Source organism: Pleurotus ostreatus (genome assembly GCF_014466165.1).
Source record: "Pleurotus ostreatus strain PC9 chromosome Unknown scaffold_8, whole genome shotgun sequence".
NCBI lineage: Eukaryota > Fungi > Basidiomycota > Agaricomycetes > Agaricales > Pleurotaceae > Pleurotus > Pleurotus ostreatus.
Window position 1 is genome coordinate 867341 of NW_023503163.1, and position 25103 is coordinate 892443.

The 25103-nt window shown below is 51.0% G+C and overlaps 7 protein-coding genes across 7 annotated transcripts; 3 read left to right on the forward strand and 4 right to left on the reverse strand.

The window, feature by feature from the left end:
* Positions 1–1879: 1879 nt before the first annotated feature.
* On the reverse strand, positions 1880–3552 carry PC9H_010608 (uncharacterized protein; the record flags this gene model as incomplete). Its single annotated transcript, XM_036780101.1, has 8 exons — positions 1880–2418; positions 2477–2545; positions 2599–2661; positions 2711–2872; positions 2928–2999; positions 3066–3119; positions 3176–3229; positions 3294–3552. 8 exons carry the CDS (start codon positions 3550–3552, stop codon positions 1880–1882), a joined length of 1272 nt encoding a protein of 423 aa, XP_036627484.1.
* Positions 3553–6252: 2700 nt separating this feature from the next.
* PC9H_010609 (uncharacterized protein) lies at positions 6253–8613 on the forward strand (the record flags this gene model as incomplete). Its single annotated transcript, XM_036780102.1, has 9 exons — positions 6253–6645; positions 6695–6771; positions 6819–6907; positions 6963–7116; positions 7308–7431; positions 7540–7698; positions 7766–8053; positions 8113–8244; positions 8320–8613. 9 exons carry the CDS (start codon positions 6253–6255, stop codon positions 8611–8613), a joined length of 1710 nt encoding a protein of 569 aa, XP_036627485.1.
* Positions 8614–9619: 1006 nt separating this feature from the next.
* Positions 9620–14402, reverse strand: PC9H_010610 (uncharacterized protein; the record flags this gene model as incomplete). Its single annotated transcript, XM_036780103.1, has 6 exons — positions 9620–9697; positions 9756–11320; positions 11373–12248; positions 12346–13503; positions 13557–13607; positions 13664–14402. The coding sequence occupies 6 exons, from the start codon at positions 14400–14402 to the stop codon at positions 9620–9622; spliced, it is 4467 nt and encodes a 1488-aa protein (XP_036627486.1).
* A 120-nt stretch (positions 14403–14522) lies between these two features.
* On the reverse strand, positions 14523–16121 carry PC9H_010611 (uncharacterized protein; the record flags this gene model as incomplete). Its single annotated transcript, XM_036780104.1, has 7 exons — positions 14523–14566; positions 14617–14692; positions 14749–14764; positions 14818–14849; positions 14903–15124; positions 15182–15204; positions 15260–16121. The coding sequence occupies 7 exons, from the start codon at positions 16119–16121 to the stop codon at positions 14523–14525; spliced, it is 1275 nt and encodes a 424-aa protein (XP_036627487.1).
* A 429-nt stretch (positions 16122–16550) lies between these two features.
* Positions 16551–17990, reverse strand: PC9H_010612 (uncharacterized protein; the record flags this gene model as incomplete). The annotated part of the gene is made up of 3 exons (XM_036780105.1): positions 16551–17430; positions 17480–17625; positions 17682–17990. The coding sequence occupies 3 exons, from the start codon at positions 17988–17990 to the stop codon at positions 16551–16553; spliced, it is 1335 nt and encodes a 444-aa protein (XP_036627488.1).
* Positions 17991–21109: 3119 nt separating this feature from the next.
* Positions 21110–23033, forward strand: PC9H_010613 (uncharacterized protein; the record flags this gene model as incomplete). Its single annotated transcript, XM_036780106.1, has 10 exons — positions 21110–21253; positions 21309–21497; positions 21549–21709; positions 21764–21937; positions 22008–22201; positions 22233–22282; positions 22335–22396; positions 22449–22552; positions 22610–22672; positions 22723–23033. The coding sequence occupies 10 exons, from the start codon at positions 21110–21112 to the stop codon at positions 23031–23033; spliced, it is 1452 nt and encodes a 483-aa protein (XP_036627489.1).
* A 448-nt stretch (positions 23034–23481) lies between these two features.
* Positions 23482–24841, forward strand: EBP2 (rRNA-processing protein and EBNA1-binding protein ebp2; the record flags this gene model as incomplete). The annotated part of the gene is made up of 4 exons (XM_036780107.1): positions 23482–23949; positions 23997–24127; positions 24174–24463; positions 24522–24841. The coding sequence occupies 4 exons, from the start codon at positions 23482–23484 to the stop codon at positions 24839–24841; spliced, it is 1209 nt and encodes a 402-aa protein (XP_036627490.1).
* Positions 24842–25103: the final 262 nt, after the last annotated feature.

Genomic DNA, 25103 nt, shown 5'->3' on the forward strand with positions numbered 1-25103 from the left:
GAGGATTAACCACAGTGCTGCGCCACGGGCTTCTAGCAGGACAACAGGCAACGGACATTTCCCTTTCTAACATGGTGCGGCAATCGATTCGGCCTGTCATTCTACATTTGATGGTTGCTCACGCGTCCCTTGGCAGCCCTTGCCCTAAAGTGAATACTTCCTCGATGACTTGACTTATTCAGTTCAAGATATTTTAATATAATTTCCTTACAGAAGACTAACTCGGAATATCGCACCAAGCGACTTCTTCACTCCTGTTCATCATTCTCGCGGTGAGGCGAACATACCTCCGCACTGAATATCACTCACGAATCAAAACCTTCTATCCTTAGAGAGCATTCTCATGTGAACTTCGCGATCGTGGTCTTGACGTCTTGACGTCTCCTCCCGCGCTGTATGTTCCCAAGCCACTCGCCAATGCGGTGCCTTCTGTTTACCGTGTCCCTGGCACACTCGACGATCCCCCGCGACTCTGAAGATATTTACGGCGGAACCCTAGAAGCTCCGTACGACAGATTATGCAAGGATGACCCCACTTTTGTCTATTTTTGTCAGCTGCGCGCCGCGCCTTAGCAAGGTTGGTCCACATCCTCAGGCCTCAGGTGCTAGTTGTGGCACATTCAATTAATCCTAAAGAGGTAGCCTTCCCGTTCGTTCCAACCTCCCTACTATCTGATGGGAGGATCGCAAGTTTCAAATGCCCGGACAAGGCTCCCACCAACATTCTCTCGCCTCCCCATTCGTACCGACGTGCCTGTTTTGTGGGAGGGTGTACTAATCCCCTACCGGTTTTCTAATCATCAGATGGACCCCTCAATAGTACTAAGGAGCTGGGCCATGGCAAGCAGTTAGTCATGCTACCGGAGGTGAGCCTACGATAGAAGCACAGTTGCCTAGTGCTATTGTGCGTGTGGACAACGTGTGAGTAGTTCGCGCTCCCATGACATTCAAAGTACCTTCAAGGAATTCGTCCGAAGTCCTTCCCCGGCGCAGGATGAACCAGCCAATTTGAACCGTCGTGACACGGTCCATGGAAGTCGCTGCCTTTCCAAACTAGCAGAAGGGTGAAAAGTTCGATCCCGCGAAGCGTTCCCTCCCCGAGCCCAAAGCCGCGATATGGCTCATTTACCAGTTCATTTTACTTCCGTGGTTACGGTGCATTCGAACGATACAAGCTATTATATCTATTACCAACCCCGTGATGCACATGCATCAACTACGTATACCAAATGCGATTGTGCCACGAGGCGCTAAATAGGCGCGGCTGTGAGACTTGACTAGCTCTGAGTCAAGGCGCAGTCACGCCGACTGTCTTGCTCTCTACTATTGTCTACTCGTCAAGAGATGTCGATGAAAAGCATTTGCATGGACTTTTGGTATCGACTGCAAATCGTGATGCCAAAAATAATTCCCAAGTTGCCAGTTCACGACCCCTGTAGAGCCAGGCGGCCCCCTCGAAAAGTCCCTCAGCATTTCAACGGGCCTTCACGCGCAGTTGAGCGACCAAACAGTTTCTGCTCGCCATTTCTTCCCCAAAGTGCCGACAAACGAAGAGGCTTTCAGACCAATGGAATAGCTGACACGTCCGACTCAGATTGGCATCATCCAAGTCTGTCTCTGATACCGCTACGGTACGTTATATAATGGTATACAATGCGATTGGTGAGGCTAATATACACGAATTGCTAGTACGGAGGAATGATGGTGACAAACTCGAAGTTAATGCAAAGATACAAATGATCGTGAAGAGGGAACCTGCTGTGTCCGTCAAAAAGCCCGAAGCCGATGTTGAGAAACTAAGTAGTAGTGTGAATCAACGGCGCCCTACATCATAACGGCACGCACGACTTACCGACGCGATGAAAGCACGATATCACGATCAATGCCCACCAGTGGGATGCGCCAGCTCCAATATCCACCTTCCGTCCTTCGCCTGCGTCAAGCCCGAGAACATCCTCGTCCCTCTGAGGACATCGACTCTGCGCATCCCTTGCTTCTTCTCATACTCTGTCAAACACGGGGAGTCGCGACATCGTTGCTCAAACGCTGGGCGGTATGCGTGTATGTGCTCCGCTGGTATCGCTTCTTCCTTCCGCAAACGCTTATTGAACACCTTGTAAATGGCCTCAAATACATCAATGCAGCGTATACCATCGAGTCGATGGACATGGACTGGCCATAACGGAAGTTTCGGATATACAATGTGCATATCCGTAACGACGTCGTGCGTGCATATCGACATCTCCTGTTCGGCAGGTGTGAGGTTCATGAAAACGCCCTCGCCCCATTTCCTCGCCCGGATGTTACCGGGTATCTCTGGATCGAAGGCAATATCGAAGTACAGCAGTGGTCGATGGCGCGCTGGGTTGTACTTAAGCAGGGGCCAACTCAATGCAATCGCCTCCACTTTGGCTGGGACTACAATGGCGACGTATCATCAGTTCCGTATTGGCTACACAAGAACTGGGACACGAACCCTTTTTGACGGTCGTTGTCCGAGATCCCGGGCCTGGCGTCTCTGCCCTGCGAGATGGTACACACGCCGCTACAGGGACTCCGGCTTTAGGTCAGACGCGCAATCTGTATAAATCTACTCACGAGGTGAATACGACCTTCCAGCAGAAGAGTGGTGCCTCCGACGGGTATATTCATCGGCTGGCACTGGTAATCCCTGAGCACTTCCCATCACTTTAGGTTGACAGTTACTTACTATGGTCACCCGTTTTCGAGGGTGGGTACGATTTGCTGGGAACTTTCCCCATAGTGGATCTGGCCTGCATTGTACCACCAAACGATAGGTCACCATCCAAGGGCTTGGACGACGAGGGAAATACAATGGTCTGCGTCCCTGTGTTGTACCCGGACTGAAGAACTGTCGTTTGCGTTGAGCATCGTTCCCACCGGATCCAATCATTGTGAGTACCCACCCCAGCTATCATGGACAACTTTTGGTTTCAGTTTACCTTCTGGAAGCCTGCCTCCAGTCACATTGGATGAACCTGAAAATGCATCCGAGTGCCGATTGAGCATTTGATTGGGCCTGCAATGTGCACGAATATAATTACCAGCCATCGGCAAACGATGCTCCCGCGCCAAGGACCCGCCTTCGGACGATTTGTCTACGATAAATCATTTGGATCTTAGCTTCTCATGGCCGTTACATATAAGAACATACTAGCTGTTCCCCGTTCAGGTGATCCTGACACATGCTGTTTCGCAGGAAGGGTCACTTGGGATACAAGGTAAGCCATCTATACAAGGGCGGCTTGAATAAGGTCATAGTGCGGACGTACAGTATGCCTCATAACTCGCCGATACCGTCTTGGAAGAGCCTTTGAGTAGAGAATTACGCCGCGTCCTGAAGATTCCGGATAGTGGTGTCGATGGTCTCGATTCTACACCACTCTTGCTGTACGGCGGAGGGGGCGCAGCGATCTTATCCGATGTGTGTCGTGAAGCCAATGCGGGCATATCGTTATCATCAGGGAGAGAGATACTCTTAATTTTCGGCGTCGAGGGAGCCGCCGCCCACCGTTTGGTGAAGATGCCCATTTCAACGCTGCGGATGGGAGCAGGTCGAGGATCGTGGTGGGGTGAAAGAGAGGGGATGCGAGGTCCGTTAGCCTGTAGGTAGCAAGGCCACGAGTTGAGGGCAAGACGCCTGGAGGTGACGAGGTAAGTGAGATATCAAACATATGTGACTGAACTCAGAACACTCACCTGGGTCGTGACCGATAGGCTTTGAAGCACCCAAGCCTAGCAGGCCCTCGGGTCCCTCCAATCAGCCTTCAATCCAAATTATAGTGGAAGGAGGTGAAGGCTGAACGGCTGGACAACACGAGGCGTTGACCAATATAATCTCCTGTCCACTCGGCCCATAGGCTCCACGTGATCTACCACTATGTTCATGTTCATGAACACGCTGCAAACTCTCCTTGTACTATCGATGTTCATCATCACTTCGGGGCGAAGCGGAAGGCAGAAATCACGATTGCCAACGAGGCGAGTATGATACGGCGCCTGCGGTCCTTGACCCGATAAAACTGGAGGCGTAGAAGCGCTGAAATACACTGTCCACCATTCAATTGTAATACTCAGGCTCATCCGCGTAAGCCGCAAACCAGGTCTCTTCGAAACTGCGAAAGAACTAATTATACGGCCCTGATGCACTCTGGATATATCGCAGGATTTAACTCAGAAGGAGACAGTCTCAATTTCACTATCAGTGGTGCAATCATTGGTCGTGAGATTTGCTTAACAGGAATTGTCAGTTGACTGACTCGTGTAAAGCTTTTGTTTTGTGGCGTCCATAAGTGGTACACACATCAGTGTGCTCGATTGGAAGGGGTGGTCCTCAAGGCATCCCTCATGTCTATCCCAGCAGCTTCGTGGCACCTTATACTCCGGCATGATACGGATCGCACACCTGGATCGCGCGCGCATCTCCTGTTTACAGGTTCTTCCACCTCGTACTCCGTTAACGGAGTACTCGTCCCAAAAAATCGACTGCCACTTACCTAGTGTAGGTAAACTTCGCATCCCCATACCCTGAGTAGGTACGATACTTATGTAGAAGCATACTCGAAAGCCAACACGCCAAACCACCGCCACAAACCCGTATATCACCTACATGCTCACAAGTGGGGTCCCTGAACACTATTAGCAAGTTCTGTGGCACCGATTTGAACTCGATGTTCTCATGATGGCGAGAAGCCACTACACGAATTTATCGCGGGTGCAGCCCCAAGGTGTCGACATTAGGAAATTCGCACCACAAATCTAGCTAAGTCGCCCTTTACGACAATGCTTTAAATCGCTCTCAGATATCATAAACCCATAAAACAGATCTATTCTGGATGCACGGACAGCTGAAACCTCCTATCACTGCAGCCTCTGATCACCACCATCTTTTCCAAATAACAACGATGAAGTATATGGACAGCAAAGCTGCCACTACACGGACTACGAGGAATGGTTGGCGATCGGTACTCGTCTTGTTATATCTTTCCGAGTAAGATTGCACTCGGAGGAAGAATCTGTCTCGAGACGGAAACCGTCGGTCGTTAACTCTCCAGTACCAGCGCGACGGGGAACCTATGCCCAGAAAGTGCAAGCGTCAAATATCCGGGTCTAGATGCTTTCAAATTGATCAATGATTCCTCACCTCCAAACCCATGCAGGAGCGATCCGAAAAAGAACAAGATGTATTGTACAGCTTGCTCGAAAATAACGAGGGTCACGAGCAGTAGGATGGGTCCCACGCAGATGAGCAATAGCAAGATCAGCGAGAGATAAGGATGGCCGGTTGCTAGAAAGACGGTGAGCTTCAGCCGCCATTATCAAAGGTTGACAAATACAAAGGTGTGTCACGCCGTGGAGGATTGTCGCTGAAATGTCTTTGATATGCTCGTACACCCAAACTATTTCAAGTCCCCAGCGCTCGTCAGTCAGCCAGAAGGTTGTACACATCTCCGAGCTTACCAAATACATATTCAGTGCAATTCGCAAGTCCGTCGATTCCGTGTTCTCCTCAAGAATGAACATCAACAGCCGTGCATGACATGTTAAGAACGTACGGATGGAAGAGAAAATTCCCATTATCCAGTTCCATAGGTCCCTGAAGATTGTGCACCCGCAATTGTCGGGTTGTGTTGCAGTCGTGGATATACACATCGTAGCGTCGTAGTAAAATACTCGGAGCGCGTGTGCACTAGCCTGCACTTTATAGATCTTGCGGGCTGGAGGCCGCGAGGATTAGCACAAAATGAAATCCGCACCGCTGCTGTGAGTTAAGAAGGATGCAATCGACGCCTTGGCTTGGACGAGCCGTACTTCTTAGTTTGCCCCCAATGAATCATAGACGGACGTTTCAAGTAGAATCTGAGCGTGGGTTAACCGTCCAAGCTGGTGGAACTCGCTGCTCTGTTTGCTGGGAACGATGAGCGCTTTCGAGTACGGAATTGCAATGATCTTCTACATTCCCCACGGGCTACTAATACTGTTACTGGACTGTTACCGAGTCATTTCTAGAATCTATTGAGAGCTGAAGCACTGAAGCCTGGGATATTGAACGTTTGGGCGTATTTGAATTCGACGTTAGCTATCTACTACGGAGACACGTGTGTTTCGCTATATTCTTAGGGCGACGAAGGCGTGTTGATCTTCAAGCGCTTTTCTGTCATTTCTGCCGCCTGTGCAGCGAAATCAAAGTGAACCGCGCCTAGGACATGTTCGTTCTTTCCCCAGTTTCCCATGCCGCAGGATGCAGATCAAGTGGAGCGGGCTCCCTTACCGCCACATCGCCATGCTGCGCCTTCGGGCCCCTGGCCATGGATGGACTTGGGCTCGACGATCCGCCCTGAACAACTTTCCTCTGAGCAACCGCCCGTCCCAGAGCCATGCGACCATTCCAGCTGTAAAGGAGCCTGCTGGGAGGATTACCCTCGCTCTCGTTTCCCCAACTGGGAAAGCGACCAAACGAAGAGAGCGAAAATCGATGAAGCAGTTGCATCGCCCGAAGCTTCCAGGGGCTCTGTTCTGTATATAGTGGATACGGATCGCAATGGCATCTTCCATGGTCGCAAACCGATTCAAATTGCACGAGCAGAGGTCGAAGACTTTTGGAACCGTTACCTACTTAAAAAGGTACATTTGTGATTAATCACACCCGTTGCTTGTGCTTATAGACTTGTAGAGAGACAAAGACGTGAAGGTTCGATGCCTCTTTGTGGAGAATATGACTGGTCCTGTCCTTCAGATGTTGGGCGCAAGGTAAGTACTCGCGTTGTTGACCTATTATCAAGTGCTAATCTACGAAGGTACAACATCGAACCATTCTTCTTCTCTTCTTCTCTAAATTGGATACCATCTCGGTACCAGGAAGACATTCGACCTAAGGAGGGCGACCGTTCGTTTGAATACACATGGTAACTTGGCATGAATTACTTACGCATTCGATACAGACATTACAATCACCTTACCATTTTTGACCGTCTCACCGAATCCCTTGAGCACAATTCCAAAGAGGGTTAACACTTTTCGTTCAATCGTCAGCGTTGGGAACGTCTATTCTTCCGAGGGCCCGAAACACTCCTCCGCATCATTAGATTCAGACACGTTCATTGGTGGGTGCTCTCGCCCTCGCTAGGCAAAGTGGGTACGGCTCAACGTATACCATGTATCTTTTTGTACAGGTGAAGATCAACATATAGACGTACAGCAACCCCTCGTGGTAAGAACGAGTACGTAGTTCGCCGTAGCCTCTAATGCGGTGATAACGATGATGACCACCCCGCTTTAGTGGCGAGAGATGACCATCGCATTCTCCTCCTAGACCTTCTTTCAGTACACTTCATCAGAGATTCTAAATCTTCTACTATCATCTCGTACCATCCCCGCCGGGAGCAAACAGAGAACGGGCACCCCAAGAAAGTAACTGATCGACATGGTCATGTCCATCATGCTCGTGCTATACCACAGGAACCAAAGGAAGGACTCCAACCACCACCACCCAAGGATCTAGGTACCTCCGCCCGTCAGCTCTCTCAGCGTATCCATCTCGCAGGACAGTCAGTATATTGGCAAGGCCTCTTTTCCACGTCTCCGGATCCAACCTTCATTCTCATTACCTATCTATGGCACGCACTTTATGCCTGGGACGAAGCACTGGAGACTTTATACCAGTACGTTTGCTGGCTGGTACGTGGGCCCCTTCTACATTTCTTCATGGCCAAGAAGAGTGGATTGCTGAAGCCAGTTGGCGTAGGAATCTCGAGTCATCAAAACGTCAGAGATGGCCTTGACCCAAGAGCTACATATCATTCGTGCACATCATTTGTATCACTCTGAACTCCTCACTGAATTCGCCAAGACGGTGCGATTCGTCCTCAACACGCCGAACCCGGCGATGGACTCGGAATCCATCACCGAAGAGGTCCGTTTGCATTCGAGAAACCGAATCGAGGCAGAATGTCGTACCCTCTTGTCAGAGATAGAGCGCTTGCAGAAAGGGAGAAAATCGCAAGACCAGAGACTGAAGAATGTAATGAACTTGGTAAGCCGATACTTGCTCGGTGCTCCGTCTGTTACTTAGCCGACGTTCGTGGGTTTTAGGTGTTCAGCTCGGTCACCATCAAGGATAGTAGGCGTATGCAACTCCTCACGCAAGCAGCCGTCAAAGATAGCGCAGCTATGAAGCAGATTGCATATCTCACCATGCTGTTCCTCCCCGCCACCTTCCTCGCTGTGAGTCCTTGATTCCTTCCAGCGTACGATACGTGCGAAGGTTACTTACTTATACTTACTTCCACCATGATATAGACGGTCTTCGGGATGAACATCCAAGAAGTAACTGATGGTGGCAGGCAAACGGCACATCACTACATTACGGGGACCTTGATACTGACATCGGTAACTATCTGGGGAATCATGGCGTTCCAGAGTGCGGAATGGACTGAGAAACCTGAGGAGGCGACCATACTGCACCGAATCTTCTGGCCTTATCTTTTGGTGAGGCGGATCCTAGGGAGAGGCCAAAGGGAAGGAGACGAAGAAGAAAAAAGACTCGAGAGGTTGAGTGAGAGGGGTGGCGTCACGAAGATGGATGAAGTTTAACAAATGAGTCGAGTGCGTTGCATTTTGGATAGAATGTCCCGTGAGGCGAAATCTACGAGGGTATGGGTTCAGCGATTGATGTTTCTGAGAGGGATGTTTCTGAGAGGAATTTACATATCGAAATCTTGAGACAATACTCCAGTTGTCCGGAACGCGGCGGTCGTGCGACTGTCACGGTGCCTTCCTCACATGGAATCGGCTCTGAGGGAGTGACGATCCAAACAAGTTGCCTGATTAGTGTCTGGCTTTGTTACGAGCGTAGTTTTCAAAGACTGAAAAAATTTGCTTACAGGTTCAAGTGTGTCCCAAGCCGCTGTTTCAGTTGAACGCGCGGTTGTAACATAATCTCATATACATTCGAAACCGGGCATCATGTTATCGATGGTGAACCAGACAGGAGGCTTGGCGAATCAGGATAGGGGGAAGAGGAGGTCTGATTTGCACGGCTACGTTTGCACCTATGATCTCGTGTAGAGGGAGCGACAATCCATTCCAGTTGAACGTTGAAGGCGCACAAGGGAGTTACAATATGTTTGGTTATTACATACCTACGCAATGCCGGATCGCAACTTGTCAGCACGTAGCACATCCTGCAGGAAAAAAATCCGACTCAACAATAACCGAGGGATCTATGATGCGTAGCTCGCGTACTCCGTTTACCTTCAGTTCGGGGTCCGTGATGCCCCAGTGAGCCCTTACTAGTGAACCGTCACAAGGCCCATTAATACCGCTATCATGATACCCCGGATGTAGACTCCGCAGTGTGCTACCAGTAGGCTTTGTATGAATCTACGACCTACCCCGAAACAGCGGCGTACAACACAACTGGGCTCAGTGAAAGCCGAGAGTCAAATCGTCCAGAACATGTTTCGTGTGTTATACATTGCAATAGTTCCGTACGAGAATCCTCAAAACCCATTAAATATTGGTATCCAAGCTGCAGTTGGGCATTGTATCCAAAAAGCTCAGCGCCCCTCATCGTCTTGACATTTGTAGTACGCACTATTCATGCTTCAAGTACGCGGAAAACCTTTACAACCCCGCTCTTCACATCTTCCAATCGATAACTCGCAGATTCAACAGTCTACAACAAAAATAAGCATTCCAAAGCAAATGGCAGAAGCATCCAACACAAAACGTACCTGTTGTCCTACGTGTTGATTCGCCTGAAATACCTTCACTTTCGATTTCTTCGCTTCAAAATCATTGACAACCGCGATCAACGGTTCGTCCGTCCCGACGTTCTGATGATATATCTGCAATCCTTTATGCCCTTTGAATTTGACATCATCCAGTAAGATAATATCCCCTGGCATGATTTCCGCGAGCCGTTTCTGCACTGCGTTTGCCGTTTGCATGTAAATAAGACTCCCGAAGTCCAGAGGTCCTCGAGGAGAAGCAGCATTTGGAACCTCGCCTAAAACAGCGTGGATGAAACCGGGGTATGATCCATCTCCTATCAAAGTCTTCTTTGACTTCTCGAAAAGCATCGTAGCGACTTCACAAATCTGCACGCCGACGCGTCCCCAAACCATCATCAACTCTTCAGAAGAACGTGGATGATCATCGGCGAGATGCTGGTGGCCAACGACGGGAACAAACTCTGGACGCGGTGCCGAAGTAGGTGGGGGTGAAGTAGCGAATGTAGCCGAGTCCTCTGACCAGTTGGATAAGGAAAGATCCGGTTCCTTTTCGCCGAAGTCGATAGAGGCGGCAGGGATAGAAGGTAGCTCCCACTGGGAGTTACCAAGGTCTAGAGGAGGAGCAGAGGAAGGTGGAACACCGTGGGGGGAAGCAGAATGTTTGACTGTATGCCTTGGTGGAGGTGGTGGAGCTACTTCCTCGGGATCTGACATTGAATCTGACACTAAGACATAGTCGCCCTGGGATACAGCTGTCTGGTGTGTTTGATGACTATGATCGGTAGAGGACCTTCGCGTAGTGAGGTTGACCCTGGGTACTGGGGGACGACCAGTCGGAGGCGCGGGGGGAAGTGATGCCTTCCTGCTGGGTTGTTCCCGCATAGTACTCGTCGATTCGACTGATGGATGACGGCCTATTCTCACTGGAATGGGAGGGGGAATGTCTGCGTCCTCGTGGCTGACTTCCTCGAGCTCGCTTTCTTCGGCTTCGACTTGAACAGCGTCCGAGAAAGTCTGGCTATCAGAATCAGTGTCCACGGGTGGAACAGGAATTGATCGGGCTGAGTGGGGAACACGATGGGGAGGTGGTGGGGGCGGCGGAGCGGATTCGATATCAGGGTTGGGAGCGGCACGACGTGGAGGAGGCGCAGGAATGGCGGGCTCCTCTTCGGTTTCAGTTCGAGTGGTGGAGTGATGGGGCAGAGATGGTGGTATCATTCCAAGTCGCATGCCGCCACTTCCAGCAAGTCGGGCGAGGATACGCTGCCTTCGGGCTTGTTCATCTTCCTCATCTTCCTCTTGAAGGGGCTCAGTAGGAGTGGGCCCTTCTCCCTCCTCGGGGAGGTCTGAGGAGGCTGTGGGTGCAGGCGGGGGCCTGCGCATCAAAGGGGGTGCGCCTCCAAGCTTGATGCCTCCAAGCTTGGCCATGCGCTCGGCAATGGTTCGCCGCCTGGCTTGGTCATCGTCGACGGCGGGCTCGATCTCCGAAGCTTCGTTGTCGGCTCGCAAGTTAGGTTTTGACGACTTTGGGCTAACTGGGCTGTGGAAAGAGGGATCAATAGGATCTTAAAAATACGATTAGATGCCGCGATACGGTTGTATTATACGAGACTCTACCTCCTTCCTCTTCGTCGAGTATTTCGCGATTCGGCGAAGTCATGCCAATTGGTGGAAGTTCAGAGGGTGTGTGAGTTGCATGATACGAGCGAGGGGGAGGTACAGGGGAAATAACTTCCACTTCCTCCAACTGCAATCCTTCAATCGGTGACCCCCGGCTCTCTGGACGTGATTGCTCATCGTCGCCATCTTGCGAGGACGGGTGGAAGCGCGGAACGGTTGGCAGCGCTTCATCGTCAGGCTGAGAAGCTTGAGACGGTGTCTGTGGTTCATCAGGCGCAAGCTGCATATGAGGCGTTTGTATCGGTGGTATGGAATGACGGGACCGTGAACCACCTATTTCAGAGCGAGTTGGGAGTTGTTCAATTCCGGAGGATGGAGAATTGGAACGGGGGAATGTTTCGTGAACACTATCCAACTGGTGTGCCTCCTCTGCGTTTGCCTCCTCATCATCGGATATTGTGCGCGGAGGTAATCTCGTAGGCCGCTTAGACTCTTCAATACGGCCAGGGGGCGGAGGGGACACCGTAGGGTCGTCAGGGGATGCAACTACGTGGGTATTGTCGCGTACATCGTCGGGAGATTGCGGTAAGACCCGTCGCGGAGGAGGGAGAGAGCGTCGTGGGTGGGGAGGATGAGGATGATGCGCCGTCTCCTCCCTAGGGGACGCTTGTACGGGCGGAGAGACTGCATCAGGTGACGACGCAGATGCTGTAGATGCACGAGCGTCAGCAGCATCTGAGATGGCTCCATGTTCCACTGCGTCGATGTCAGGCTTAGGGATACTCTCGAGGGAGGTCTTGTGTTCATCAGAGAGCAAACGTAATGGAGCATCAATGGGATATTTCGCGTCTTCCGTTACATTTGAGGGTATATCTATAAAGATCCAGCATTAATGGATCAATACATTCGCGAGTAATTGGATAGAGATAAGTATAACAAGCAACCTCGGTGTAGAAACATTAATATTTACCGTCTTCAGTTTCCTTCTGCGTCTTTGACGTATCAGGTGCTGGCGAGGACGGCTCGGAGAGTTCAGGAGAGATGTCCTTCTGAATGATCACATCTTCGTCACGTTCCGGTACGATAGGCGGCGAGCGCGGTATAGTAGACGGCTCTGCGACGCCCTCATCGGCGGGCTTTGTCGACCTACTCGTAGGTGGAGGAGAAACAACGTCGTGAGACAGTCTTCTCTGAGGAGGGGGGGCAAAGGGATTCACAGCCCCCATCTTTGCAAGCCTAGCCGCGACACGAGCTTTACGGGCGGCCTCTTCCTCTTCTTCAGCTGGTTCAACTACGGGTTCTGGACTTTCCTCCTCACGAGAGGCGGTGGCGGGGCTTGCGACTGCATCAGAAGGCGGAAAAGTTGCTGCAAGGTCAACTGTGGGTGACGGCGTATCGATGGCTACTGAGGCCCTCTGGGAAATAGGGGAAGGGGTCTTGTCATCGGCATCGACAGTTCGGCGTTCAGCTCTTTCTTCATCTTCATCATGCACTTCAAGGTTTGATTGTTGCAGGGGAGATTCCGCTTTTACTTCCGGTTGAGTGGATTCCTTTGCAAAAGAGAAAGAAGGTTCCTCCGGTGAGTTGGGGCTGTCAGATTTCTCTGGAGCAGGGGTAGAAGCAACTGGCTCTTCCGATTCGGTCTCAGCGCTAGCCAGAGTTGCCTTGGGCGGGTCAGCCTCGTCTGAATCCCTATCGGCGATGGAAGATGTTGTCTTATCCATGTCAACGGCAGCAGGAGTCCCATCTTCCTTGTCATCAGCACCAGGCATTGCCTTAGGCAGATCCACAGGGCCCATTTCGGATGTGACCGGTTCGACGTGTGCATCCATAGGTGGTGATGAGGGTAGCTTCAGACCGTGCTCCTCAGGATCAGCGGCTGGTTCTGAGAGGGGCGCAGGAGCAGCAGCAGGAGTGACGTCGTCTGAGATAGCTGCCTGGGATTCATCCTCAGTAGTCAAGGGGGTGGGGGAGGCCTCCTCAAGAGGAGGAGCCGGAGATTTGGCCTTCCTCCTCGGAGGTGCAGCTCTACGAGGCACAGCAGGGACAGGCATACTGCTGGGTACTCGAGGAGGAGAGACCTCTTCCGGAGGCTGAAGCCCCTCACTACTGCTTCCTTCTTCAGAAACTACTTGGATAGCGTCAGAAGGATGGTCACACGATAAATAGAAAATCCCTTACCTGAATGGCGTTCTTTAGATGGATCAATCGCATGTTCTTGTACCGGCTCGTCTATGGGAATGATGAAAATCTATGTTATACAATATATATGTGTGTGTTGGACATACCAGTGATGCCATCAAGGGTCTTCACAGTAAGTTCTTCATCTTTCGATTCTTTCTGTTCGGCTGGCTCTTCGTGAGGAAGAGATGGCTTCTTGGCTGGTACGGCTGGCCTTCCAAATATGGGGGGTCCCATACCAACACGAGCACCACCCAAACGAGCGATGCGAGCAGTGATAGCAGCACGTCGCTGGCGCTCTTCCTCGTCTGGATCGACTGCTTCTTTATCCTTCTCATCCTCATCTGTTGGAGGCGCGGGGGGTGTCGACGCGTCCTCACTCACGATAGGTAGAGACTTCTGGGCCTCGATGGTAACATCCGCAGTCACTGTTGGTTCGGAAACGATTGGATCGCTTCCTTCCTCCGCAGGAGGCGACACGACCGGGGGAGGTTTCCATTTTGGCCTCTCCACACCTGGCTTCGGTGCTGTAGGAGGTGCTGGTGCTGGTGCACCGAACCCGCCCTTACCTTGAAGAGCTGCCATTCGTTCCTTCAAGGATACACCCTTTCCAATGCTCTCCTTCGCATCTGATGCAGACATACCACCAGCCTTCTTCTCTCCATCTGGGTTAGATTTGGGCGACGATGGTGGTGATGGCGGTTTGGGTTTCCAAGAGACCCCGCCCGGCTTTGGGCGTGGTGGGGGAGGCGCAGGCGCTGCCGACGCGCTAGACTTCTCAAAAGCGGCGATTCGGTCGCGCAGCGATCCTGGTTTGGGTTTAGGCGGAGGCGATTGGTCTGACATTGTTGAGGTCGTCGACAACAAGACCAGACTCAGGTTGCACGTCGTGCCATTTATGTAACGCGAGAGATAAGATAAGATAAGATCATCTAACTAATCTCTCCGATAAGTGACGCCTAAAGTTTACCGTCGACCACCACCGACAAGCCTTCTCAGCCAGAATGGGCCTGTTGAATGAGGTTAACGAAAGCCAGATTTGCTAGCACTGCAACCATACCAACTGGATCGTCAAAATCATGGAAGATCGTCGTCCAAGTCCCCAATACACCATAAAGGGACCGCACACCCCCGACCTCGCGAAGATATTAGAGGACAAGCTTGCGATGGAGAATTTTCAAATGTAACCTACTTGTATTCCTTCAGAACTGTGCCAGACTGGTAATTATCAGTGATCCTACACATAAGCAATTTGACTCACCACCATATGCTATTGCCTGCTTCCCCAGAGACCTATTTGTGCTACTCAGAAAAACCCTCAGTTTCCACGTAGCTGATAGGCTCACAAAGTGCCATCTGATAGCAGCCTCAGACGTCATTTCCACAAAGCCTGTCATCGACCCGCTGGCTGGATCACCCATGCCTCCGGTGAAGTGGATAGTAGGTCGCCGTCCGTCGATGGATGGATCTATCGCTGTGACTTTCAGCTTCACGGTCATGGATCTGAATACTTCTCGAAACATCGGGCTTTCGAAGAACGAGGGGTCTAATGGATTCGTCTCCTCGGTCTTCAATGACATCAGCATTGCCTTGAAGCATCGATAGGATTGCGAGGATGCGCTTACCTGAACATTTGCCTGGTTGAATTCTACGCAAAATAAATGCGTCAGCATCATGGTGTGGTAGGAGCACCGACTGATTACCTAGTAGGTCTCGGTGGTCGCAGAAACAGAACGAGCAAATCCAATCTCCTTCGACCTGGGCCCAATCTGTTTCCCCATCCAAGTCGGAAACATCCTCAACGATCGGCTGGATATGTGGCATGCTCATGGGAATTATAGCGTATTCGAAGACGTCGTTTTCTTGGATGTTCACAGTATGAAGAGCGAATATGTGATGGATCGCCTGGATATGCACCCAGTTGACCTTCCGACTGTAATCCATCATATACGGCCCATACTGATTTGCATCCGAGTAATTGCGGAGCGAATAGACGTACGCACGGGACGCGGAGCGAGCAGACCGCCTGACGTCGCCGTGAGTTATGCCAAAGTACGCATGCAGCCTGCTGCGAAGCTGAATTTCTTCAGATGTCGCATCTAGGTCGGAGCACAACCCGTAGTCCAAGAAATAGTCGTCATGTTTGCGGAGATGTGCCGCAACCCATAGTAAGTTCTGAGAGATGTCGTCGTACAAGTTGGAAAATGATGGAGAAATTGGCCGAGTGTTGGTGGTGAGTTTCAGCAAGGTTCGTAGGATGGTGACGATTTCGCCCTCTCGGAGAAGTTTGGGATCATTGAGGGTCAATCTCGCTCTTGTTATGGCGTGTAGATTGATTTTCCAATCAAATTCACCGCTTCCAGTGGGCCTCCCTGCTTGGTCGACGCATATGCGAGGATCGTCTAGGGGTTGGGAGAGATACAACGCCCGCCACAGATGGTTATCATCCGAGAAGTAGATAAGATCTCTAAATTGCCGACACGTCTGCGACACTGCAGCGACGTCGCATGGATCGCAAAGGATTAGGGTATCCTCCAGTATTTCTTGCGGTAGGTCGTGGATCATTATCAACCGATTCTCTGATCAAATCTAACTCTTCACGACAATTAGTCATATTTGACCAGTCATTATTTCGGCACCTTTGGCCGAACGAGAAATACAGAGGTCGACTGTGAAGACATTTTTTAAAATGGCAAAACCCAGCGCACTACGTCGCTCGTGTATAATGCTGTGGTACGTGGTGCTACAAATGATGGTTCTATCTATGCTACATCGCCGAGAAGGCGCAAAGCACAACGAATGGACAAATTGCGAGTCCCTCCAAGGTCCCAAAAATATATGTAAATTACTTCTTAAGTGACAGTACCTGATTCGTGAATGAAGGTGACTGTCATGTTGTATATGATTGATGCGATTAAGGAAATTGCGTGCGCTAGGTGGCGTGTGTATAGTTTGTGCTGCGTTTTTGGTCGGAATCGTGTTTTCGTGTCATGATCATGACGCCCTTGGTTTGCGCTCTTTGGGCTCCATCGGGGTACCGGGGGCAGGGGAAACATCACTGATAATAGATGAAGATGAAGGCGTGGATTGGTTGGCTGCCACGCGATATTTTAGCCCCCCAGTAGTAGGTCTCAACTCGCCTGATGCAATCTCCTGCACGTACTTCTCCCACTCGTCCAAGAGTTGCCGCCCAACGGTGGGCTCCAGCTCGGTCCCGTCCCTAGAGACTTTGATTTCCTTGTCGTGGTTCCAAGGATTTCGCAGGAGCCGGGTCCGCTGGAAGGGTAGTCTTTCTGTGCAGATCCAATCTACCTTGAAAGAGTCCCCCCACGCTGAGTCCCCATCGGCAGGAGGAGCCTGTCCTTCCGCCGCGTGTCCGTCATCTTCGGCCCCCTTCTCTTCCACCTCTTCCACCACATGAAGCTTGCTACCCGTCGATCCCTCCTCCGTACTTTGCCTGTCTCGAATCGCCCTCTGTGGTGCTCCCGCGTCCAACTCAAAATCCCGAGAAAATTCGCCTGATGAAGCACCCGCAACCTTGGTCCGGACCAGACGATCTAGGCTAAGGTTAGTGTGCTGCTTAGTTCCGCTGAATTGCTGATAATGGCCAAACACCGGAGGCGCAGAATTCGACTTCGGGTGAGGGCGAGCATCGGCGCGGGAATCAGGGGTGATCACCCCAGGAGAGTTAGCAACTTGTCTCACTGGCGAGAGGAACTGGTGGTTCGCCTGCGAAGCAGGTGTCACTGATTCTTCGGCAATGGTCTCTTGTTGTAGCCCCGATGGAGACAAAGGTGATCGGGAGGAGGCCGACGAATCTGTTCTTGATGCCCAAGATACCTGTGGTTCACCGCGCCGCAGAGGGCCAGCCATTCTGAGATCAGTTTAGATACCGGTCATCAACCCGAAGTTATGAAACTCACCTAGCATACCCATAAAACTCACCGCTCTTGTTGACGCCAAAGATCAGGAAGACGTCCTTGCTGGAACGGTACGCTTGATCCAGAATGCCTTCATTGTGCTTCTGAGTAGCCCACAGACCTCTCTCAACGCTCAAGTCCAAATCATACTAATGATGCTCTAGGGTTTAATCATCATACGCAAGATATAATCAAATAAACTCACTTGGGTCAATGACTTGAGTATAAAGAAGCGTTGCGGAAAGTGTTTGGCAAGCATACTGGAAGTGGTCGAAGCGAATGATCCTCCTGAGCTGCTCGTTTGAGTATTGGTCATCCGCGGAACATGCCCGTCTTCATCGCTGGAAACGGAGGCCTGGCCAAAGTATTCCGATGGACTGGTCGGCGGGTCTTCCGATGAGGATACTTCGGCTGGCTGGTGATCGATACGCTTTTTCTTCTGCTCTTTTATCCACCGCATATGTATACCGCTGCCTCGTTGACCTCCTACGCCAGCTTTGAGGTCGTCATCCATTCTGCGCACCCGACAGACGAGCTTGGGACATCGTGGGTCATTCGGCCGTAGTGGGACGCCGTTGAACTGTTCGATACCCGCCCGTAGATGCTCATCGTTGTCAAAGTTTACGAAGACGCAGCATGATCGGGAGATAAGAAAAATGGACAAAACGCCATTATCCTTAGGTAAACTTTGATCTCTCGTGTCCGTTGGAGCTGTGAAGAATCGCCATGCTTCATCGTGGGTTGCGTCGGAAGGTACATTTCCCACCCACATTACCCATTCAGATCGATGGGCAGGCGGATTTGGATGATACGAACGTCGAGTAATGTGCCTCTCTGAAAGCGGATTGGGACCTGTTCGCGAATCCAGAGAGCTTGGTGCAGGGGATAGCGGCGGTGGATCAGCGGGTGAAGTAGGGGAGCGAGGGAGCGTTGAAATGGGTGGTTGCGCACTTTCTCCGTGAGGGATCGGAGTTGATTGGAAGGGTACACCGGAGGTCGAAGGAGTTGAAGCAGGGGTACTTTGACTGGCTATATCGTTGGTCTACATCTGGTTGGAGTGAGGGATAATTCGAGTAATGACCGGCGTACGGTGGATGTCCTTCATACTGAGGTGTCTGGGGATGGGGATGCACATACCACCAGGTACCATGCTCGCGGTCAGGGGAGGGCGTGGAGAAGGCTTGTGCGTAAGGATATTGCGGTTGAAAGTTGCTGGATGGAAATGATTGTGGGGGATACGAGTATGGGGGTGTATGGGGGTGATACTGTAAGGAATGGAATTGACTGGTCCCGGAGAATGATGGAGGGTTCGAAAGTCCTGAGGTGACAAGGGCGGAGGTGGCGCTCCTGGAGGACCAACCGGATGCTGGTACATCTGACTAGGGCCCGCGCCTTGGGAAGGAGGATGCAAACTCGGGACCACCGTCAGGTGAACCACGCTGGTAGTGGTACATTGAAGTAGGGTGAGGCTGCAACATGGATGGGTAACTCGCGTGTATTGGTTGAGTCATCATGTTGTCGGTGTGAGGGAACCCATAAGCGAAGGAGGGGGAGGGGCCCGATGCTCATGGGTGTGTGGGGGGACATCGTGTAACCGCTCACATATTGTCGTTGGAGACCGTAAGGTACTGGCGGCGCCGGATACGTAGGAGATGAGTGATACGATGAGGCTGGTGATGGCATGTTTGTGTGGGAGGGATCCTGAGCACTCTGCAGCGACGCGCTGTCGTAGATGCTCGACTGAGCGACAGGTAAATGGGGCGGACGTCGTGCAAAATGGGCGGTTCGGGATGGAGGGCGACCGCGAGGGGGGGCCCGCCTCCCGCGATCAGGCAAAGAGTGTGAGCCGGGCATACCTCCAATGTCATCCCTTGGCCTGGGGGACCTTGCAGCAGATTGAGTATCTGCGAGACTCCAATCGTGGACAAGACCTTGTATGAAAAAGAAAAAAAAAAGAAAAGAAAAAAACAGTAATCAGCAAGCGGAGAACGGTGCACAAATCCGCAACGCACTCGTCGAACGTTCTGAGGGACCGGGAGTTGAGAAATCTATGAATGAGCCATGTTCAACGTTTGAACGCGATTGGCTTTTTTTTGCTGGGAATGCGCAGATCGTCCACGTGCGAAACGGCCACGTGATACTCACCAGGCTCATGACTTCTGCCCGCGACATTCATGCTCGTCGAACTCAGGCTTCTTGGGGTAGGTGTTGCAGCTCCAGCGCTTCCAATAGTGCCTTCTGGTGCTAACCCAATAGTGTCGCTGTTCCTAAGGCTAATCAGCGCTGTATTAGTGTCAGCATATGCAATGTCTAATACTTGGGCTGCGTGTGAGGATTGGGCGTCGTCGAATCGCGCATCGTCTGGCCTTGGGTTCCTGTGTAGAGCATCAGTTGCTGGAGCCAACACGATTCAAGTGAAGTACTTGCGTCCGCTGCTAGTTGCCTCTTGCAGCATTTCGTCGTGGTGTCCAGTGTAAAGCATAAGTTGTTTTTGCTGATTCGATGCTTGCTCTGTCTCGCCGTCTGGGTTTATACCCCCAATTCTGAATGCGTGAGAAGACTGACGTCATGTGAGTGGAGTTTTTGCGATAGTCTTGAAATATTCAGTCAGTGCCTTTCGAGAGTGTCAGAGAACAGCCAAGCGGTGTATCTGCAGCAAGTCGTCTGGTCCGGTACTCCCAAATTTGGCCAGGGTACGATGATATCATCTCTAATCCTTTTGGGGCATTAAATTAGTCGCGATCTCATGGCGCGGAGGTGCTTTGTGCCTGCGGTAAAAGGGAAGACACATTCGGACGCCAATTGATTCGCGTCGAGACTGGCCGAAAGCGGAGTCAGAGCCAGGTCGGCCACTGTGGAATTGGCCATGGAGTGCCTACACGCACAGGCCTCGTGTTATGATCCCAGCGGGCCATGCCAGAAGAGAGGAAGTCTGAAACACAATGCCGCGGTACGGTGGAGTAACCGAGCTTATAAGGATTAGTCAGCTGACTATCTAAACGCCCATGTCACTCTTTAGTAATCTTAAGTAATCTGATCGATCGATCGGACTCTCACTCTGATAGTTCCCAGCGTTTTACTGTTACAGTATTGGAATTTATGCATAGTGGCTGCCGTAGTACCTGCCCAGGACACAAGGCATAAGTACTCTAAATATACTTACTAATTACATTTACAAGGTAAATATACTTACTAATTACATTTACAAGGTATTTACACACCCAGAGTGGAATTCTTCTTAGATTCTTCGCCTCACCTGTTCATAACCTATATGACGGACTGTTCTTTTTTCTTTCTTGCCCGCATAAAACCTACACGTGCATGCACTAAGTTGAGTTCATTATCAGTCGGCATGGTGAACGAACTGGGTTGACGAGTTTGAGAATTATGGCGTTGGTGAAGCTCAACCAAAGGCTTGTTCATTTGATCGTGCCGAGACGTGCCGAAAGCAAATGCCAGCGTGCCGAAGAGACATTTCTACTTCAGGCGATCTGCCAACGGTAACCTACAGCGGGGTAGTATCTAGTACTCTAATGACATTGCTAGTCTCTCGTTAGTTGGATTCCAGGACCAGAATGGCGAAGTAGTGCACGTAGCAATCCCCCACGTTCCTTGCAGCTCGCGCTCACGGAGATGCAGGCATTCACGCTCTGGGTAGCCTTTGCCGTTGCCTTTCAGGTCGTCGCGAAGCCTAGTAACGACTGGAGCAAGCCCTGTTTTCTAGGGGAATGCGCTTATGACCTTCCAGAGTCCGCTGGTTCAGGCGCAATCAAGATTGTGGGTAGCCTTGGCATTACATTTGCCTGTTTATTAACCCATTATTAACTTGCAGACTGGCTCTCACAAAGTCATCAAGGACATATCACCCGCTGCGGGATGGATAATTCTCTCCTGCGATCCTCAGTTACTCAGGCAGGATATACGTCTCGTATGTGAAGATGATGCGTCAGAGACTTCGCCGTGTCATCACCTCTTCGAACACGGAGGTCCTACAAATAAACTCGTCCGTCTTCCAGAAAGCGTAAGCTCACTCCAACGCAAATTTTGTGGACCTTATTTGACCTATCCGCAGTGCGGTAGGGGACCATTTGCCCGGATTGCAGCAGCGGCCGTCTCCAGCGAGCAATCTATCCCAGGCCATCTCACGAGACGCTTCGAACGCCGTGGCCGGGGGCTGCCCAACGTCTACGCCCTGCAGTTGGACACAGACTTCGAGAAGATAGATACGTCACGGTGCGCGTTGCTCTCAGTGTGCATGTTCGATCGTTGACTCCGCCTGCCATGTAGCTGGGGGAACATCTTCTTCTCTATGACTGCTGAGGACGGATCGGGCGTCCAAGCCCGGTCTATCGAGACAAATTTGACCATTACTCAAGGTGGCTCTGATACCAAGAGCATTCCGGAAAGGGCAAGGCTTCACCCAAAGACTTTCCAGTTGATGACCATGCAGGATCAGGTCACGTAGGTCATTAAACATCCACCGCATCACATATTTACTCACTCTTCTTCGGAATTCTTCCCGATGAGCTAGTCAATCACAGTCGCGGATGATGGTGTCGAATTCGAAGGCTTGCGGAGGGAAGCAAGCCTCCTTGGGGATCGAATTGGGTAATGGACTCAACGGAACGATATACACCGGTTTCGCTGCCAATGGAACTCTGGCTCCCCCTAAGATCACTAACTTCGCGTCGTTTATCGGCAAGTCAACTCGCTACACGTCGCATCGTTCGGATGCTTATGATGCGTCATACTCCAGGGTTTTCTGGGAGCGCCAGCGCCCACTTCAACATCCTTGCTTCCTTAGTGGTGTGTCTCATACCAGCAGGATGTTTGGTTTTCCCCCTCACGCCTACTGTAGAGCACTGTGTCGAAGGATGTGGAGTTATGGCACCAAACTATGAAACCAATCAGTGTACCTGGGTGAGTTACATAGCCGCTCCACTTAAAGCAAATTTATATCTTTACGTGGTAGAATCTTGGAACTCGAGTCATCGTTCGACGTCACAGCGCATATGCAGGCAGTGATTGGTCTCCCCGTTAGTGTGAACCTTACCATGGATTTCGTGCTCGATGACGGTACGTATCGTACACTTTAGCACCCACTTATGACTAAATCAATGCCCCATTATGCAGTGCAGGTATGGTATCCGCCAAGGGCGGCGGAGAGTTCGACGAAGGCGAACCTCACTCGAACCTGTGCGTGTTGAATTCCCACTGACATACTGTGCTCACCGATATGTCCACAGCCACCAATATCAGCATCCTTAATGGAACAAACGGGCGCGCGGTTATTAATAGCCATATTCAGCCGAAGATTCATCTTCATGTTGAGGCCTTTTCTGGGAAGTCCGACGTCAATGTGGAGCTGGGGATGGACATGTATACAAAAATCGACGTCGGCGCAGAGAGCAGCCCTTTTACCTCCGCGATCGTTCCTGCCTTGGAGCCCGCAAAGACAAGAGGTGTTGATAGAGTAACAAGCGGATGGGCAGGCGTAAAGGGAGGCATTGTGCTTAGCTCAGCCTCCAAGGGAGCGTTGGAGGCTCGAGCGACATGAAGGAAGAGCCGCTTTTCAACAAGGAGTGGGATATCAGCAAGGTGCGGGGTTTGCTATGCTGTTGTCTACCCATGATGTTAAACAGATGCAGGGGGCATTTCCTTCTGGAAGTAAAGTCTCTGCGATAACGGGGCCAAGGGACGAGTACCAGCTCCCATCAATCGGCTCGGAAACTGAGCTTAAGTGTCCATCGACCACCGAAGGCCAAGTACTTCCAATTGTTACATCCGAGTCTGTATTATAAGCCAAGAATCAGCGGTATATATACTTTAAGGGACTATTATTGTTAGATTATGGATTTCATTTGGTTAATGGGTTGCTCCCTTGCGTACTCGTGCATACGACTCCTAGAGGTAATTAATAGGGGTCCCACGTGCGGGCGCTAATCATGATCTTGGTGAAATTTCTTTCGCCAGTGAACAGTAAACCAACGGTAAACTTGACGAAAATGCCTTCCTCCTCCAAAAAGGCTGTCAAAAGCCGATCAAAAGTAGTACAGCAACCTGAATCCTCCGATTCCGAAGAATACGACAGCGATAATGGGGGTGTGGATGAGAAAGGCATGGAGAGGCTGATGAGTGCATTGGGCGACGATGGACTGGATGAATTTGATCGCGCTCAGCTCGGGTTGGTTGCTGGGAGTGACTCGGAGGATGAAGATAATGGCGCCGGGTCTGAGATTGAAGAGGAAGACGGGGAAGATTCTGAAGAAGAGGTTGGAGATGAAGAGGAGGGTGAGCAGGGTGCAGGTGTTAGTGACGAAGACATGGATAAGGCAGGGGGTTCTTCTGATGGGGAGGAGGCAGGCGCTAGTGTAGCCGACGATGAAGACGAGGAAATAGCCTTGGACGAACTCGACGGTGGCGAACTAGACGAGGATGTAGTCCCGAAACAAAAAGTCGAAATCGACGACACGGTGAGTTCTATTTCTCTCTTAAATCACTCAGCTATGAATCCTTGTAGGTGGCAATGGCACGCATACGGGAAACTATTCAACTTGATCCCCAAATGTCCTGGACGGAGACTCTGGTTCTGAGTTACCCAGAAACGATTGACGTCGATGTTTCTGACGATCTTAATAGAGAGCTTGCATTGTGAGTGCTACCTAAGTCTGTCGGTCCTTTCTAACAGGCTGGGCAGTTACAAACAGGCCCTACACGGCGCTAACACTGCCCGTTCTCTGGCTGCAAAACACAACCTCCCCTTTACACGCCCATCGGACTACTTCGCAGAGATGGTGAAGTCTGATTCTCATATGGAACGAATAAGGCAACACATGCTGGACGAGGGCGCTGGCATCAAAAAGAGTGAAGAGAAGAGACGCGAGCGGGAAGGGAAGAAGTTCGGTAAACAGGTTCAGATCGAGAAACTCAAAGAAAGAGAGAGGGGACGCAAGGAAATGGATGAGAGGCTGAAAGGGCTCAAGAGAAGTGAATCCCTGCGTTATACCTCATGCTACGTTTACTGATTATTCAAACTTTCTTCCAGAACGTGGTGACATGTTGGACAAACCTGCGGACGACGATGGCTTCGACGTCGCCGTAGAAGACGCCATCTCAGACCGACCATCCAAACGTGGCAAAGGCCCAGTATCACGAAAATCTCGGGACCAAAAATTCGGTTTTGGCGGCGCTGATAGGCGAAGCAAGCAAAACACCCGGGAGTCAACTGACAGTTTTGTATCTGGTTCTCGACGAAAGGGCAAAGGACCACGAGGTCCGGGGCCAAAAGGGTCAGGCTCAAAACGCAGCTCAGGAGGAAACAAGCGGCCAGGTAAAAGCAAACGGATGGCTTCACGCAGTAAATAGTTGTAGCCAGTTGAGTATGTTCATCATTCATTTCTTTGGCAGAATTCTCCTTCCCTTTTCAGCCAAAACGCAGCGTGGAAATGAACGAAGGACAGGTCAACGCAGCTCCACGATTGCGACAGATTGACACTTGTGATGCATCTCTAAGGCAAATGGGGTATTGGCAGGGTGCTTAGTCCCCGCCAAAGGCCCGCGAATTCTCCATCAAAAAATCCAATGGTTCGATTATGATCGAAGGTCCATCTATAATGGTCAGTGCTCC